Below are 16,197 nucleotides of genomic sequence, written 5' to 3'. Positions count from 1 at the left end.
ATTTTTTATAAAAAAAATATTCTTAGTTTTGCATCATTTTCTTGAATACTTCAAGAAGATAAAAGGTCAAAAGTTCAATAAAATATCAGATAATTTGACCTTTTTCTGAAAAGCAAGGTTTATTTAAGTTGTTCAAGTGTGGTACAACTCCTTAAAATAATGATATTCATTAATTAATTCACGATGTACATTTTAACACCCCCCCCCCCACACACACACACCCAAAACACTTCAGTTGCAAGGATTTAATTCTAAACTGTTTTAGAAACAGCATTTCAGATGTCAGTTTTTCATAACCATAGAGCCAGAACTGAACAGAACTGTATGTAGCTCTCCAAACGATTGACCAGTGTGTTGTGCCGCTGTGTGAACACAGCCCTGGTTCTGGTCGAGTCTCACATTTTGCTGCATTATTAAAGCGTGCATTTGCATTACACAAGCACAATCCATCGATGCTGAACCTGCTTCCTGTCTGCAGGCCAGAATCATCCATCTCTGACATACGCGGGGTTGCACTAAGAGCCTGGATGACCTTTTCTCTTGTGAAGGTGGAAGAGTGCCTCTCTTTGGGAACAGTGTTGATATTGGCACAGTTAAATGGGCTGGTCCATTCCACATTACCAAGTTCACTTTATCATCATGCAGTATGAGCTTGGAAAAACAGCATTTTCTCATTAGATATTAATGCAACTTTGACTTGTGGCATCACACACACTGAAAATGCTAATTATCTGGCATAATGAATTCTCAAAGAGCCTACACAGTTAACTTTCTACAAGATGAAGAAGGCATGGTTTGAGATCTAAACGCTCAAGGCTAAAAGCCATTAGTAAGCCATATACCTACTTAAGGGTAAAGTAAAGTCAAGCAACTTAGCTTGCAAACCACAATTTTACAGCAATAAAAGGAGAAGGTAATGTTGGTCACATGGCATACACACAATATGGTTTAAAATTTTAAAAAGTGCACTTTGTAATAATGTCAAATTAAGTTTCACTTTAAAGTACATTTTAAATCATCATGTTTTAATAATCTCTGTCAGTACACTAAATTCGATGTGTTGACTAACATACTAAAGCACATGTAAAGAACTTGATTATAATCTCGACGGCAGTGTTATTCATTATTAGATTTAAAGATAATACATTTTAAGGTTACACTTTATTTTAAGGTATCGTTGTTACAGTGTAATTACACATTTAAGTACTGTCTAATATTAATTAACTACATGTTCTTACTGTATGGTTAGGGATGGGATTAGGATTTGACTTTATGTAATTATGCATAATTAAATGCTTGGCACTTTACACTTTGACTTTACACTTTAACCATATTTGCAAAAAAACTATTGTAAGTAATAATAAAATTAAGTAATAATAAAATTGCATATAATGAATCTATCAATAAAGCTAACTGGTTTTAGTATAAATTTAAAAATAACATGCAATTAAGTGTCTGAAAATTTTAGTTTATTTTCCCCATTAGCATACTAATTTTAAAAGTTTGCTTAAGTGTAGTTCTCTTTCACAAGGGATTGCTTTTAAAGCAACAGTTCTCAAAATGAGAAATGTGAAAATGTACAAGCCACTAATTTCCACATTGATTTCACGAATCTCATTCACTCTAATAATATGGAAAATTATTCTGCAAAATCCCTCCTTTTGCATTTCACCTAAAAGAAAGCCATGAGTCTGGAACGACAAGAGGGTGAGTAAATTACTCTCTTGGTAAACTATTCTACTGTCAGAAAAAAGGTACTAAACTGTAACGGAGGCAGATCTCGATATGTGCCTTTAATGTATTAATATGCAACATTTAAAGTTGAATAAAGTACACAAATGTCCATTTTAGCTTTTGTACCTTAGGGTACTGCACTAGTGACAGCTTTGCAGCTTTTCTTCAGAGAACGTAAGCTTTTGAAGAACACACACGCTTCAGAAAAACAATTTTTTCAGCACTCATGCGGTGCTCACAATTCTGATGACTTGATCTTATGAACATGCGTCTCTTGTCGTTTATTAGGAAGGCTCCAGCAAAGCCTTACACCACTTTGAGTGAGTATCACTGACCTCTTCCAGCATTAGTGCGCTTATGCAAGCCAGTGAGATCCAGTGTGGATTGCATTATCTAATCTATTCAGCAAATTTAATGCATGTTAATGTATTAATGTATTAATATACAAATTTTTGTGTTTTGGAATTAATCTCAGTTATAATAAATAAAGCTGGAAACTTGGAAGTGGAGGTGGATTTGCATTGCATGAATCTATGTGACATGAATAAATATAAATCAACCAATAATAAAAATACACTGCTATTTTAACCATAAAACAATGTGCATCCACTGAATCCTCCGTTTAGAGTTGCATGATATTCCTTTGTAAAGAAATCTAAATATATAAAGACCCGTTATTAATTTGCGCTGGAAAGGAGTTGTTCACTCAGCTCAAGTTAGACCGAGGAAACGTTACAGAGATTACAGTCCTCAGGAGCACACGTCAGAGGTAATCTGTGTTTTTAACACTTCTGGCTGACCCCTGGTTACATAAGGACCAGCAGAGTGCTGTGAGCCAGTTTATTCTGCTCCAAAGCTTCGAGTGTAACCACCACACATCTGTGCTTCTCTAAAGAGGACTGAGAAGATATTTAAAGTGCTCCGTCTGAATACAAGAGAGATTTCATTTCTTTCATTTCTTTCTTGCTATTGTTGCAAAATGTGCTTGTTCAGATCTTTAACCCCGAGTGCACTACAGTGGAATTGTAAAATATTATTACAATGTAAAGCAACTCTTTTCTAATTGATTATCTGTTTTAAAATGTCATTTATTTATTCCTGTGATCAAAGCTTTATTTTCAGCATCATTCCTCCAGTCTTCAGGGTCACACGATCCTTCAGAAATCAGTCTAATATACCGATTTGCTGTTTCATTATCGTCAATTATTATTGGTGCTCAATTACTAATATTAGTTCTTATTATAAATGTTGAAAACAGCTTAACATTTATGTGGATACACTGTGGTCCTTTCATTACTTAAAGGTTCGAAAGAACACAATTTATGCGAAATGAAAGTCTTTCCTAACATTTTTTACACCACTTTGATCAATTTAATGCATCTTTGCTTAATGAAAGTGTTAATGATTTTTTTTATTTATTTTTTTTATCTTTCTTATCCCAAACTTTTTACTGACAGTATTAACTAAAATAGTCCAGATGTAACATTCTTACCGCGGTGCCTCAGTGTTTCTGGTCTCGTCTGCGACCGATCCGAGTCCTTCTTGATAAGGTTGATGGGACGGCCTTCTTTTGGCAGCTCCCTGAATCGACTCCGAATCGGATCAAAGTTCATCTTTCCTGTAAGACAAACAACACAGATATGGAGAAATGCAGCACTTTCACAAACTAAGCAAAAGGCACTGTTTCAGCAAAATCAGGTCCTACCGATGTCTTAAAAACTATATAGCTTGAAATAATTAACTACACTATTAATGATCTAGTCTAAAAGGTCTCGATCTAGAGTTTCTTTTTTGATACAGGAATTCAGAAATGTTAACGCAACAATTAAAAAAACCTGTCAAGTATGTTTAATGGGTCTGCTGTAAAATCCATAAGCAGCACCCTTCAAATAAAGCATTAGAGTGCACTTGAAGTTAAGGATCATTGGGAGAAAGTGTGGTCTCTGCACTCTTTAAATACACCCCTGAGGCTTCTGGGAAGGACAGTAGAGCCCAAGAGCCTTAACAGCAATCAATGTGTGTGTGTGTGTGTGTGTGTGTGTTCCAGTATTTTCTGCTGTGCTGGAGGAGAAAAGCAGTGAAGTGTTAAAAGAGAGCAAAAGAGTGAGAGAGAGACAGATAACAGAAAGAGAAAGGACATTTCTTGCCCTCGAACACACTGCAGTCACACTTAGTGAGGGGACGCTAGACACAGCTGAGAAACAAATCATGCTTTCAGCAATCACAGATCACATTCCCAAACACACTTAAAAGATATAGATCTCCTTTTGAACTTTGTAAAGTTTACTCTTACACTGGGCTGAAGAGATACACGGACATCTAAGCCACATTAAAACAAACTGAAAACAACAACAACAACCCTAAACCGAACAAAAACAATGTCATAGAAAAATGACAAAAATAAATCCCCAAAACCGAACAGAAACAAAATGCTAAACAAAGCAAACAAAACGAATATCAAACCAAAAAGCAAAAAAAAAAAAAAAAAAATTAAAATTAAAACAACAAAATGAATTAACCAACACAAAAAAACCAAAGCCATAGCAAAAAACAACAACAAACAAACAAAAATAAAATAAAACAACAACACAAACTAAGTAAATAAAAATAAAAATAAACACATACACACACAAATAAAATAAAACAACAAAATAAAAAAAAAACCTGCCATAAAAACGTAAAAAAACAAAACAAAAGCAAACTAAACCAAACTGAACCAAAAAAAAAAACTCTAAAAAATTGAATCTAATGCCATTACTTTATCATCAAATGCAGTGACATTCATACATTAAGTGTGGCTTAAGTATCATATAATTTCTGAGGCCACTATACATTATATATAGACTGATAAAAATGCTGTCAAAACAATGTAAACACATTCATGAAACAATCTGCAATGACTTGGCACAGAGTGGCAGTAAATTATTGAGACTTTGTTTGAATTGCAGCGGTGCACTTGAATCGCTGAGGACTGTAATAAAGAGAATCGTTTTGCGTGGCTTTATTAACTACATAACAGAGCCTAAGGGAATATTTTCTTTGCCCAAGGAAAGAAAGCCATTACAAAGTTGATCTAAGAGCTTTTAGTGGAGAGGAAACTTCTACCATAAAATAAAAAAACCGTATCAAGCCATTAAGGTTTGTAATAACAGAGGAATGTGGGCACTGGAGAACGAGGATATAGGTCTCCCTCCAGGTCTTTCTTGTCTGTCTTTGTCCAAACATCCTGCACTGCTCTCTCTGATCCTCTGGGTATTCAAATACTTCGTGGGGGAACAGTGTTGCCTCCTAGAAAGAACATTTCCACAACTGCACCGTTCATGAAAAAAGCATGAAGATTAGGATGGGTGAAATCAAGGTATTGGGTATTTTGGGTCCTGGGTTATTACAGTTAACAAATATAAATACACACACACACACACACACACACACACATGCACGCACGCACACACATACATATACATAAGTATTTGTTAATTAATTAAAAACAGCACAATTACTTAAACTTTAACTAAAGTGTAATTAAAATAAATGTTTTTTTTTTATTTCATAATTCATCATTTCATAATGACACTAAAATAACACTTTTTGGGTCTTTTTGTTTTGTTTTAATGGGAAATTCATTCCTGACTTTCAAATAAGAAAACATCTGGCATTATGTTGTTACCTGGGCTGCACAATTAATCAAATTAAAATAGAAATCGTGACATTATCTTGCAAAGTGTACAAATTAATTAATGTGATTAATAGTCCTAGTCACAACCAGCAAGTCATTGTGAGTTGCTGTAATAGCAACCATACAATTTGGGGTGATCCTGTTTTAGTGTTTCCAGTGATTTTATATATATATATATATATATATATATCTCTTTATATCAAGAAATTTGAATAAATTAATGCATGTAGTGCAAGAAAATGAATAATAACTCTAGTCAGAACCAGCGAGTCGTTGTGAGCTGCAATGAAAGCAACCATATCATTTGAGGTATCCATGTTTTAAGTTCTTTATATGTGTCCCTGGAGCACAAAACCAGTCTTAAGTTGCTGGAGTATATTTGTAGCAAAAACCAACAATACATTGTACGAGTCAAAATTATACATTTTTCTTTCACGCCAAAAATCTATTAAGTTAAGATCATGTTCCATTAAGATATTTTGTAAATTCCCTACTGTAAATATATTAAAAATTAATTTTGGATTAGTAATATGCATTGCTAAGAACTTCATTTGTACCACTTTAATAGTGATTTTATCAATATTGGTATTTTTTTGCATCTTCAGATTCCAGATTTTCAAAGAGTTGTGTCTCTTTCAAATCTTGTCCGATCCTTACCAACCATACATCGATACAAGCTGATTTATTCACCTGTATAAATCTACATGACTGGTTTTAAGGTCCAGCGTCACACGTGTGTTTATGTGTGTGTTTTTTACCTGGCCCTCTGCCGGCGCTGGTCTGGTTACTGCCACGACTGAACACAGACGGAGGCTGAGACTTCTGCTTCGGAGTCCCTTGATTTGAGAAGAAAGCAGTCAAGTTCTCTCGTGTCAACTCCAACTTCCTTCCACCCAGTATAGGAGTACCTGAAAGAGACACACAAATCATTCTTTTATGCACCACCATTTCATTTCATTTGATAATTATTATTGAATGTTATTCTGTTATTTTACTTCATCTTTCACACCCACAGATTTCAAAGACTGTGACTTGTCTGAAAAGACATTCTGATTTAATCTTGTACTGTAAAATTATGAAATTTATCGTAATTAGACTTTTATAACTAATCAAATTTGCTAAAAAATGGGCTTAACAATTTGAAGATGAAATCATAATGTTTCATTTGTAGTGAATCTTCACTTTCAGTGGAGCAAAAATTGACATTTAGATTCACGATCACTTCGAGTGGCACTAGTCAAGCATTGATTCAAGATTTAATATTTTATTCGTCACATACAGTTATACACAGAAAACAACTTGCTGTGGAATGCATTGCATATGCATCAGCATAGCTAATGCACCACTGATTCAAAATAACAAACAGTTAATTAGTGCTAATCAATATTAACGGTAGACATTCACACATTACCATCTCTTATAAAATAACAATAAACCCAATGAGAAATCAGAACTTTATTCATTAACATTTTTTTATTATATTTTGGGATACTATTATTTTCCAAAATATTATTTAGTATTTATTTAAAATGACATTATTATTTAATATTATATTTTAAATATTTTTTTTTTTTTAAGTAGCCAGCATCTGAAAATTGAGGTGACTGCATGATTATCTGTGATAAATGTTTTAAAGCAGAATGAAACTGTTAAAATGACAAATGCATTACTAAAGGTGTTAGAAATAATTATTTACTGTTATGTTTAATTTATGTTGACAGCTATAATATCAATTTATTTTTGCTACCAGCAAAAAAAAAAAAAGTTTCAAAATAAGTCACTGGAGAGTTAATCATAGTTATCTTTATTCAAATGGTATACCTTAACATGTGTTGAAATTACCTGAATACAAAATAACTGCATTGAAACTGGTTTTCTACCTGGTGCTTCTCCATTGACTGAGCTCTTATTTTGGGTGCTACTGCTGTTGGACCGCTGGGCCTCATCTGTTACCACAGCACTGCCATCAGGGTTAGAGTAAAACAAGAGCAAGGGCTGGAAGTGACCTTTGATGCATTTAGTGACCACATCCTTCCATCTAGATCCCACCTTAAAAAAAAAAAGAAGTTCTTTAGCATACAGAGAGCAGTTGATAGATTATTATTAGACGTGAAGGCTTGCATGCTTCAGAGGATGTACTGCAAAAGTGTCTCCAGGTAAACAGATGTAAGCTTCCTTCTCAATTAACAGACAGAAGGGAAAGGAACAGCGAGCGACAGAGAGAGAGAGAAAAGCAGGTAAAGTCAGCAAGCAGTATGAGGATGCATCAATGAAACATAATTATCTGAACAGTCAAAAAATAGCAGCCAAGACTGTAAAGGAGATGGATTAAAACATGCTTAATCAACAAAACAGCTGTTATGAAGTACGTTCTCTTAAACTGCATACTGGATTGGCTCTCTATGCTGTATGTTAGCACACACACATCTCCTGTAGTGCACATATTGTGTGTGTGTGAGGGTGATCCATCTTGGTGATAGAGATGAGCAGCACTAGCCCAGTGAGAGCTGCACACGCAAGCACAAGCCGCACACTACCGACAGATTGATGAAGAGCTGCACCACTACACTGCATCGCCAAAATTTTCATGCCATTATGGTTTTTATTATTATTTTGAACTAGTTTTATTTTTATATTTGTTGAAATTGTGAATGTAAATGCAAATGTCTAACGATTTGTAAATGAAGATGAATTTAATTCCATTTTGTGTATACAAACAAATATCCACTTAGGAACTTAGGAAAACAACTTATTTCAAAGAGCAAGGTTTTCAAACCCCAAATGACAGATATTTGTTCTTTTTGCATATCTTGTTATCTTTGCACATTTGATATTTGCATCTCAAGTAAACTGATCTTGATTTAAAGATGTTTAGATCTTTTTTTATTGGAAAACAAGACCAAAATACTGAGAAAGGTGTACATTTTTAGCAATGCATGTAAGACTTATTGACATTTTGAAAAGACAATATCATGTTTTTTTATTTTTTGTCTATTTTTGCTAAAAACTAAAACTATATTTGGTTTAACTGTCAAAAACAAATAGTGTTTCAAAATCAAGAGAAAAATAAAGATTTGATGAAGAAATACTTGAAACCCTTTATGGGCGTGCGAGAATGGAGGAAGCAGTTAAGTTAAGTTAAGGTAAGTTAAGGTAAGTTAAGGTTAAGTTAAGGTTAGGTTAAGTTAAGGTAAGTTAAGGTTAAGTTAAGGTTAAGTTAAGGTTAAGTTAAGGTAAGTTAAGGTTAGGTTAGGTTAGGTTAGGTTAAGTTACGTTACGTTAAGGTTAAGTTAGGTTAAGTTAAAGTTAAGGTTAAGGTTAAGTTAAGGTTAGGTTAAGTTAAGTTAAGTTAAAGTTAAGGTTAGGTTATGTTAGGTTAAGTTTAAGGTTAAAGTTAAGTTAAGTTTAAGGTAAGTTAAGTTTAAAGTTAAGTTAAGTTAAGGTTAAGTTAAGTTAAGTTAGGTTAGGTTAAGTTAAAGTTAAAGTTAAAGTTAAAGTTAAGGTTAGGTTAGGTTATGTTAGGTTAAGTTTAAGGTTAAAGTTAAGTTAGGTAACGTTAAGTTTAAGGTTTAAGTTAAGTTAAGTTAAGTTAGGTTAAGTCAAGTTTAAGGTTTAAGTTAAGTTAAGTCAAGTTTAAGGTAAGGTAAGGTAAGGTAAGGTAAGGTAAGATAAGGTAAGGTAAGTTAAGTTAAGTTACGTTAAGGTAAGGTTAAGTTAGGTTAAGTTAGGTTAGGTTAAGTTAAGTTAAAGTTAGGTTAAGTTTAAGGTTAAAGTTAAGTTAGGTTAAGTTAATGTTAAAGTTAAGTTAAGGTTAAAGTTAAGTTACAGGAAATAAAAACATGATAGGTTACAATTTTAAAAAAGAAATTATGTAAATGTGCAGATGGAGGGAATGTTTGTTTAATAAGGTACATGACCAAAGCCAGGACTGCTGGTTCGTCATTAGTATTATGAACAGTAATTGTGTAAATGTATAGACGGAAGCACTTAAACCCTAACAGACAAATGTAGTCTCACCTCTTTGACATTGGCGTCATCAAAGAAAACCCATTTGGATGATTTGGTGTGGTAGGCAAAGGCACAGTAATGTCTGCTGGAGTAACAGATCATCCCCACCAATAGCAGCTCGCTCTTCTTTGCACGCTCGTCTGTGACGCGATAAAAGAGCTGCAAACACACACCCAAATGCATTTATTTACACAATTATAACCAAAATCTTACAGCATGATCACATTTCGAAAAATGGAAAAACTTGAATCTTCTCTCAAAATCTAAACCTGTGAAATTCCTAATATTACTACAATTCCAAGTTATGTTCATGTTTTTCTACTGAAACAACAAAACTGACTGCGTTGTGACACAGAGGTTAAGTAAAGGCATCTATTCTTAAGCCACAATCGCAAAGAAGAGTCGAGATCCATGTTTAGATTTATTACAGTTCATCACTGAGGTTTGATTACAAATGAAGTCGCAGCAAACTGCACAGAATAATCGCAAAGCAATAATTGTGATCACAATTAAGCAGCATTTCTTAAACTACATATGCTAGACTGCAGTCATATTGAGTGGAAAAGCAGAAGTAGGTAACAGAACACAGATGTATTTGGCGAAACAAGTTTAAATAAAGCAGCTATTGCATAACCAACACTTGTTCCATCACACCCTGGTTCCTGAATAGCTGGTTTTCTTCGGAGGCTCACAAAACAATGGATTCCAGGCAGGGGGGGGAGCGATTTTCCTCTGAAGTCTCCACCAACACAGCGAGAACCAGGGAATGAATTAAGGCCTTTGTACTTGTCCAAGGATTTTCAGCTGAGATGAATCCAATACTGGAGGGTGGTAATGTGGAAGTAGGAGTAAAGAATGAATGCATGCTATTTAGCATCTGCGACGTTCACTCTGAGTGAAAGAACTGATTCTTCCAATCTAGATTCTTGCAAGGTCACCTAGACTCTTAAAAAAAGTTATTCTCTGGCATTGATGGCTCCACGAAGAACCATAAAATTCCATAGAACCATTCCATTGTGTTCCAAATGTTCTTTACATTTGAAAAAAGGTTCTAAATATTCAAATTTTCTTTGCACTAACAACAACAACAACAAAAGTTCTTTAAAATGGTTCTCCAATGGCACCACTGAGAAAACCTCCTTTGGAATATTAATTTTTAAGAGTGTATAGACGCATTTTAGCCATCAGAAATGCATGTAGTTGCACAAACAGAAGGCCTGTCTGGTGGTAAACAAGTCTCAAGCATGGCTTTATACTCCTACACATGAGGCTGGTAATGAACGCCATCTACACACTCGGAAGTAAGATGACCTTCCACTGCAGTGGCTTTCTGGTCATCAGACGTGGGCTATTCAGGCACTGATGCAGTTACACAACCTCAGTCTTATGAAGAGGATAAACGTCTGCTTTATTTCATACTTATGTTCCATGGCACCACCATAAACTGGCCTCAATAAAACCCGCACCAGATGTGCTACAGAAATAAATAAATAACCGTAAAAGAGCGACCGTGGTGACGTCAGAAGCTTTTTATAACCTTTTAATCTAGATGTAGGCTTCCTATGAATTCTATATTTTATGTAATAGCCAGAAATAAGATGGTTTTCATTGGAATTCCCCACAAAGATTCAATCTTCACAGACATATAAACATCTGGGTAACCTGCACGCTGATTAGCAGATTCTTGTAAATTCAATAAGTGTATTCAGGAGACCTACCCCTGAGAGGTTGAGGTGTGGTCCGAGAGATCGGATGACGTCTTCGGTGAGGTCTGACTGTTCTGAGTCCCACACAAATCCGATGGTCACGATTTCTGGAGAGTTCATCAGCACGCGCCGGATCTTGATTTTCTGCCCACAGTTACTCTGTTGAGGAGATGGAGATTATACATAATGGTTTGCTGTTATGTTCCATGCAAGCATTTTTCTATTTCAATGTTGAAAACCATACCTGAATTATTACATTTTGAAATAGAAACTAATAAGATATTTAAGACCAATTCTTTCATAGAGAGAGAGAGAGAGAGAGAGAGAGAGAGAGAGAAATTAAAATATCATTTTAAAATAACTTTCTTTCTAAAAATACTTGAAATCAGCAGTTGAAATCATTTTGGATAATTCTGATATTAGAATAGAATTACATGTTGTTTAAGGAGCAACAGTGTTTTAAATCAACACCAAGGTTTATGGTCACATCCTAATTTGTAAATCACCATAAAAACTATGAACGAAACAACTTTACCATTCAATTAATTCACGTTCTATAAAACAATAAACACCACATTTCAGCCCAAAAAATGATTTTGCATGCTATGTATAATACAAATTGTAAAAAATCTGAACAAAAATGGCAGACGAGCTGAATGAAAATGCATCCCACCCCCAGTAAAGCAGTAAAACAGAAAACAATTGAGATACTACTATAGTTTTAATAATTTCAATTAGTTTATATTGTCCACTTTCATTTCAAATGTAGTTAAAGTTTTAGAAATTTTTATGTTAGTTTTTGTCATTTTTTTTTATTACTTTGTCATTCAAACACTAAAAGGGGTTTTAAAGTCAAAACAATAAAAAAAAAATAAGTTTAATAACAGCTTTAATTTTCATTTTTAATGCATTATAATGATTCACGTTTAATTTTTTCATTGAGCAAAAAAATAAAAGCTATCATACATTTGAAACATGATTTACAGAAGACACCCACTAAAATGTCAAAGTAACAGTAATTCAAATAACAATAAATCTGTCAGAACTATAATAATTAGATGCCATTTAAAGACTCAATATAAGGGTCACAGTGCAGCCCCTAAAATACATATTAATTATAATTGTAAAGTTTATAACAATCCAGTAGGTTTTACCCATTTGTCAGCAAGAAGTTATTAATCATTTTTGTTTTGTATTTGTATTTTGTATTAAAATTAGTGATTAATCGATTAATTGACGATTAACGATTAATCGCATCCAAAATAAAGTTTTTGTTTACTTTATATGTATGTGTGCTGTGTATATTTATTATGTATATATTAATACACACACACGCATGTATATATTTCAGAAAAATATGTTTATGTATTAAATACATATATTTATAATATAATCTAGTACAGTCATATAAAAATAGACATGAAAATCTTTTGAAAATATGTAGTTTATGTGTGTGTATTTATATATATAATAAATATACACAGGACACACACACACATATGGAATAATTTTTATTTTGGATGTGATCATTTGACAGCACTATTTAAAATATAATTCATTATTCAAAATGCACTTTTTTCATATGTTTTAATAAGTACAGGTCAGAATAAGTATGTTGTTTTATAGAATAATGATAGAACATTAATTCACTCGTATTTTGACATTTTATTTATTTTTTACAAAATTATTTTTTGAAACATTAACAGTAATTTACTTTTGTTAATAAAAATAACTTTTTTTTTAAATTGAATTTGATGCAGACACCAAAAAATGTTTGTCTCATCTTTGACTTTGACCACTTATAGTTTTATTCTATGTCTATATCTAAGTAGTTACTATTTTAGCTTCCGCTATCCTCGCAAAATTTAAACAACATAAAAATGACAAATGTTGCTTTGGCAACTAGCTTAAAATAAGTTTAAGTTTTTTCGTATTTTTACTTCAAGTAACAGTAAAATGTTTTTAGGTTACATTAATAACCCTGTTGTGACCCAACATTTTATTACTCCAGTGAGACTCCATTACTCCATGAATGTTGTGCTGTTTCTGGCAGTGAATGAAGTAGGATGTAACTTCCTACTGTGCCTGTTTAAAAATGCAGAATGTGTTGATATGTGAGAAGAACGTTCCGGTCTCAGGTTTCATCTCGCTCATCTCGTTACATGAAGGCGTTACACTAGCAGCATATCAGATAAGAAGAGTGTGTGTGTGTGTGTTTGTCCTTGAGTGTGCCTGATGCCATCACATCGCAGAAAGAGCCATCATACTAAATGCATGAAAGTGCATGTAAATGCCACATTATTAATCAACATTACCAGGCACCTACCGGACAGTTACGCAGATCTCCAACTGTGCTGGCGGCTTGAAGCAACTCCCCAAACCTCTCATCTCTCCTCTCCAAGACTTGCTGGCTAGAGCACAGAGAAAGAAGACGAAAGAGAAAAAGATATATATATATATATAAAAGCAGTTTTTGATCTTTTCAGGTCAATCTACCAACATAAACATGTCTTATGTCTGGCATGATGGTGCTGGCTTACCAGAGGGCTGTGGTGGACACATAGTGCACCAGCTCAGTGAAGGGTAGCGGGTCGGACGACGCACCACAGCTCCTACACACACACTGCAGAGGAAACACAAGCACACACACTCATGCATAACGAGCGATGACTGCTATATTATGTAAAACCTCAATTACACTACTCTATGTGATGTAAGAGATGACTTTTACAAGCAAAACGAGAATTAATTATTCTCAAATATTTTATTTCTACCATGGTTGTACCTTGATTTATGTATTATGCAATAGAAATACTTACTGGGCATACACGACAGTAAAACTATGATACTCCGAAGAACCAAATAAATACTATCGTACATAAATATGGCAGTATGGGGTCAATAAGATTACTGAAGCCTCTTATGATCACCAAGGCTGTATTTATTTGATTAAATATACAGTAAAAAACAGTAACATTATGACATATTATTACAATTTGAAATGATTTTAAAAGTTTTTATTTGTGATTTTTCAGCATCATTAGTCTTCAGTGTCACAAAATCCTACAGAAATCTTTCTAATATGCTGATTTGACGCTCGAAAGACATTTATTATTACTATCAATGTTGTACTGCTTAATATTTTTTAGGTCTTTACTTTTGATCATATTATTTTATCCTTGTGGCTTAATACTTAAAAAAAAAAAATTTTAGGGAAAGTGTATTTAACATACTGCATGATTATTATGGTATTATCAGGGCTTTGCTTCCATCTCAGAGGAAGAAGGGAGAGTGAATGTAAATGTCCCTGTATTAGTATTCCCGCCCACTGTATCTGGCGATCAATTCACTATTACTCACATGACATGCGTGTGTGTGCACGTGTAGTATTAAGCAGACACATTACCTGTTCATAAAGTGTCATGGCAAACTTCTGGTGAGTGATACAGGACTTCGATGTGCAGGCGTCGATCTCTGCATCGGGAGCGATGTGCAGGTGAATCCTCTCTAAAATGTTCTCCTATCAAAAACATAAAACCTACAGTTAGTGTCTGTCTTTAAGGCAATTTACACAAATATTGACATGACATTCTCCGGAAGATCACAATTATTGTACTTGATCACAATTAAATCATAAATATATTCTCACAAGACGTTTCCATATTAATACAGAAAACAACAACATATATATATATATATATATATATATATATATATATATATATATATATATATATATATATATATATATAGAGAGAGAGAGAGAGAGAGAGAGAGAGAGAGAGAGAGAGAGAGAGAGAGAGAGAGAGAGAGAGAGACAGTATATTTTTATTTGATAATTTTGCATATACATTATAAAACATTATATATATATATATATATATATATATATATATATATATATATATATATACACACACACACACACACACACACATATATATATATATATATATATATACATATATACATATATACATATATATATACACATACACATACACATACACACACACACACACACACACACACACACATATATATATACAAACACACAAATATATGCACACTATATATAATTCGTTTGGGCTGGTACAATCATACCTTGTCATTAAGAGAACACATTTTAAGCTTTAGTCATTTTCCCCAAGCCTATTATCTGCTTAAATGCACCCTTTCAAACCTGAGAACCGTGTGCACATTCAGCAACACCAACAGCACTAAGTCAATTTGCCATTTTGAAAAGAGGCTAGATCAATTTTGTTTCTATGGTACAGATTATCTTATTTTCCCTGTCCTGGCTCAGGGCAACTTACACAAATAAACAAAAGCATTGGATGCATGATCTACCCCAGTCTGATAGAGAGCCTGCATTGACTGTGAGAGCAGTGTGAGCGCATCTGTGCACCCCAGGCTTGCATTGATAGAGATCCTTCATTGATTGGGTTGTTTAAGGGAGCAATGTAAATGGACTTTTACTGAGCTAATGACAGACTCTCCACAGTCCTGCTGTGCTAAACAGAAAATGATTACAGGTCCCAGTGCTAAGCAGGTTTACTGCAATTAGACAGCCCTAAGAGAAATCCTCCCCATACCATAAGGGTGAACAGAGACAGAGACACTTTTGATCTTTGTTGTGCATAATGCACATTATGGCAACTGAGTTAATTTGGAAATCTTCCCTTTTATCTCTCTATAAAAGAAATCAATAAGAAATTACCACATTAAATTAAGATTGGATATTCCCCATACATGCTATATCAAATGTCTGATTTGTTGCATTGATTGGAATGCATTTTTAATTGATCACAGTGTTTAGAGTGTGATAAACACATATATAAACAGTATAAAGAAAAATAACTAAAATATATATATTTTTTACAATAAATAAAATATACTTTTGAATTTTCTATATATATTCTATTCAGTATTATGCATTACTGGGATATATCAACTGTCTTTATTATCAAATTATCTTATTTGTAGTTATTTGTATATCACCCACCCAAATACATACAAATTAAATTATAAAGAAAATCACACACACACACACACACACATGTGCGTACAATA

The 16,197-nt window shown here is 33.5% G+C and overlaps 1 protein-coding gene across 2 annotated transcripts in view; it reads right to left on the bottom strand.

The window, feature by feature from the left end:
* LOC128016463 (inactive ubiquitin carboxyl-terminal hydrolase 53) overlaps positions 1–16,197 on the bottom strand; it is a 46,581-nt gene that overhangs the window by 11,498 nt on the left and 18,886 nt on the right. For both annotated transcript variants that reach the window (XM_052600980.1, XM_052600981.1), the window contains exons 6-13: positions 14,531–14,644; positions 13,665–13,747; positions 13,451–13,535; positions 11,137–11,283; positions 9,428–9,577; positions 7,291–7,459; positions 6,169–6,318; positions 3,227–3,352 (exon numbers count right to left, since the gene is read on the bottom strand). In XM_052600980.1, the coding sequence (XP_052456940.1) occupies positions 3,227–3,352; positions 6,169–6,318; positions 7,291–7,459; positions 9,428–9,577; positions 11,137–11,283; positions 13,451–13,535; positions 13,665–13,747; positions 14,531–14,644 (1,024 nt within the window). The remainder of the gene's footprint in view (positions 1–3,226; positions 3,353–6,168; positions 6,319–7,290; positions 7,460–9,427; positions 9,578–11,136; positions 11,284–13,450; positions 13,536–13,664; positions 13,748–14,530; positions 14,645–16,197) is intronic.

This window comes from Carassius gibelio, chromosome A7, assembly GCF_023724105.1.
Source record: "Carassius gibelio isolate Cgi1373 ecotype wild population from Czech Republic chromosome A7, carGib1.2-hapl.c, whole genome shotgun sequence".
NCBI classification, from domain to species: Eukaryota; Metazoa; Chordata; class Actinopteri; order Cypriniformes; family Cyprinidae; genus Carassius; species Carassius gibelio.
This window is presented reverse-complemented; position numbering and strand designations above follow the sequence as displayed.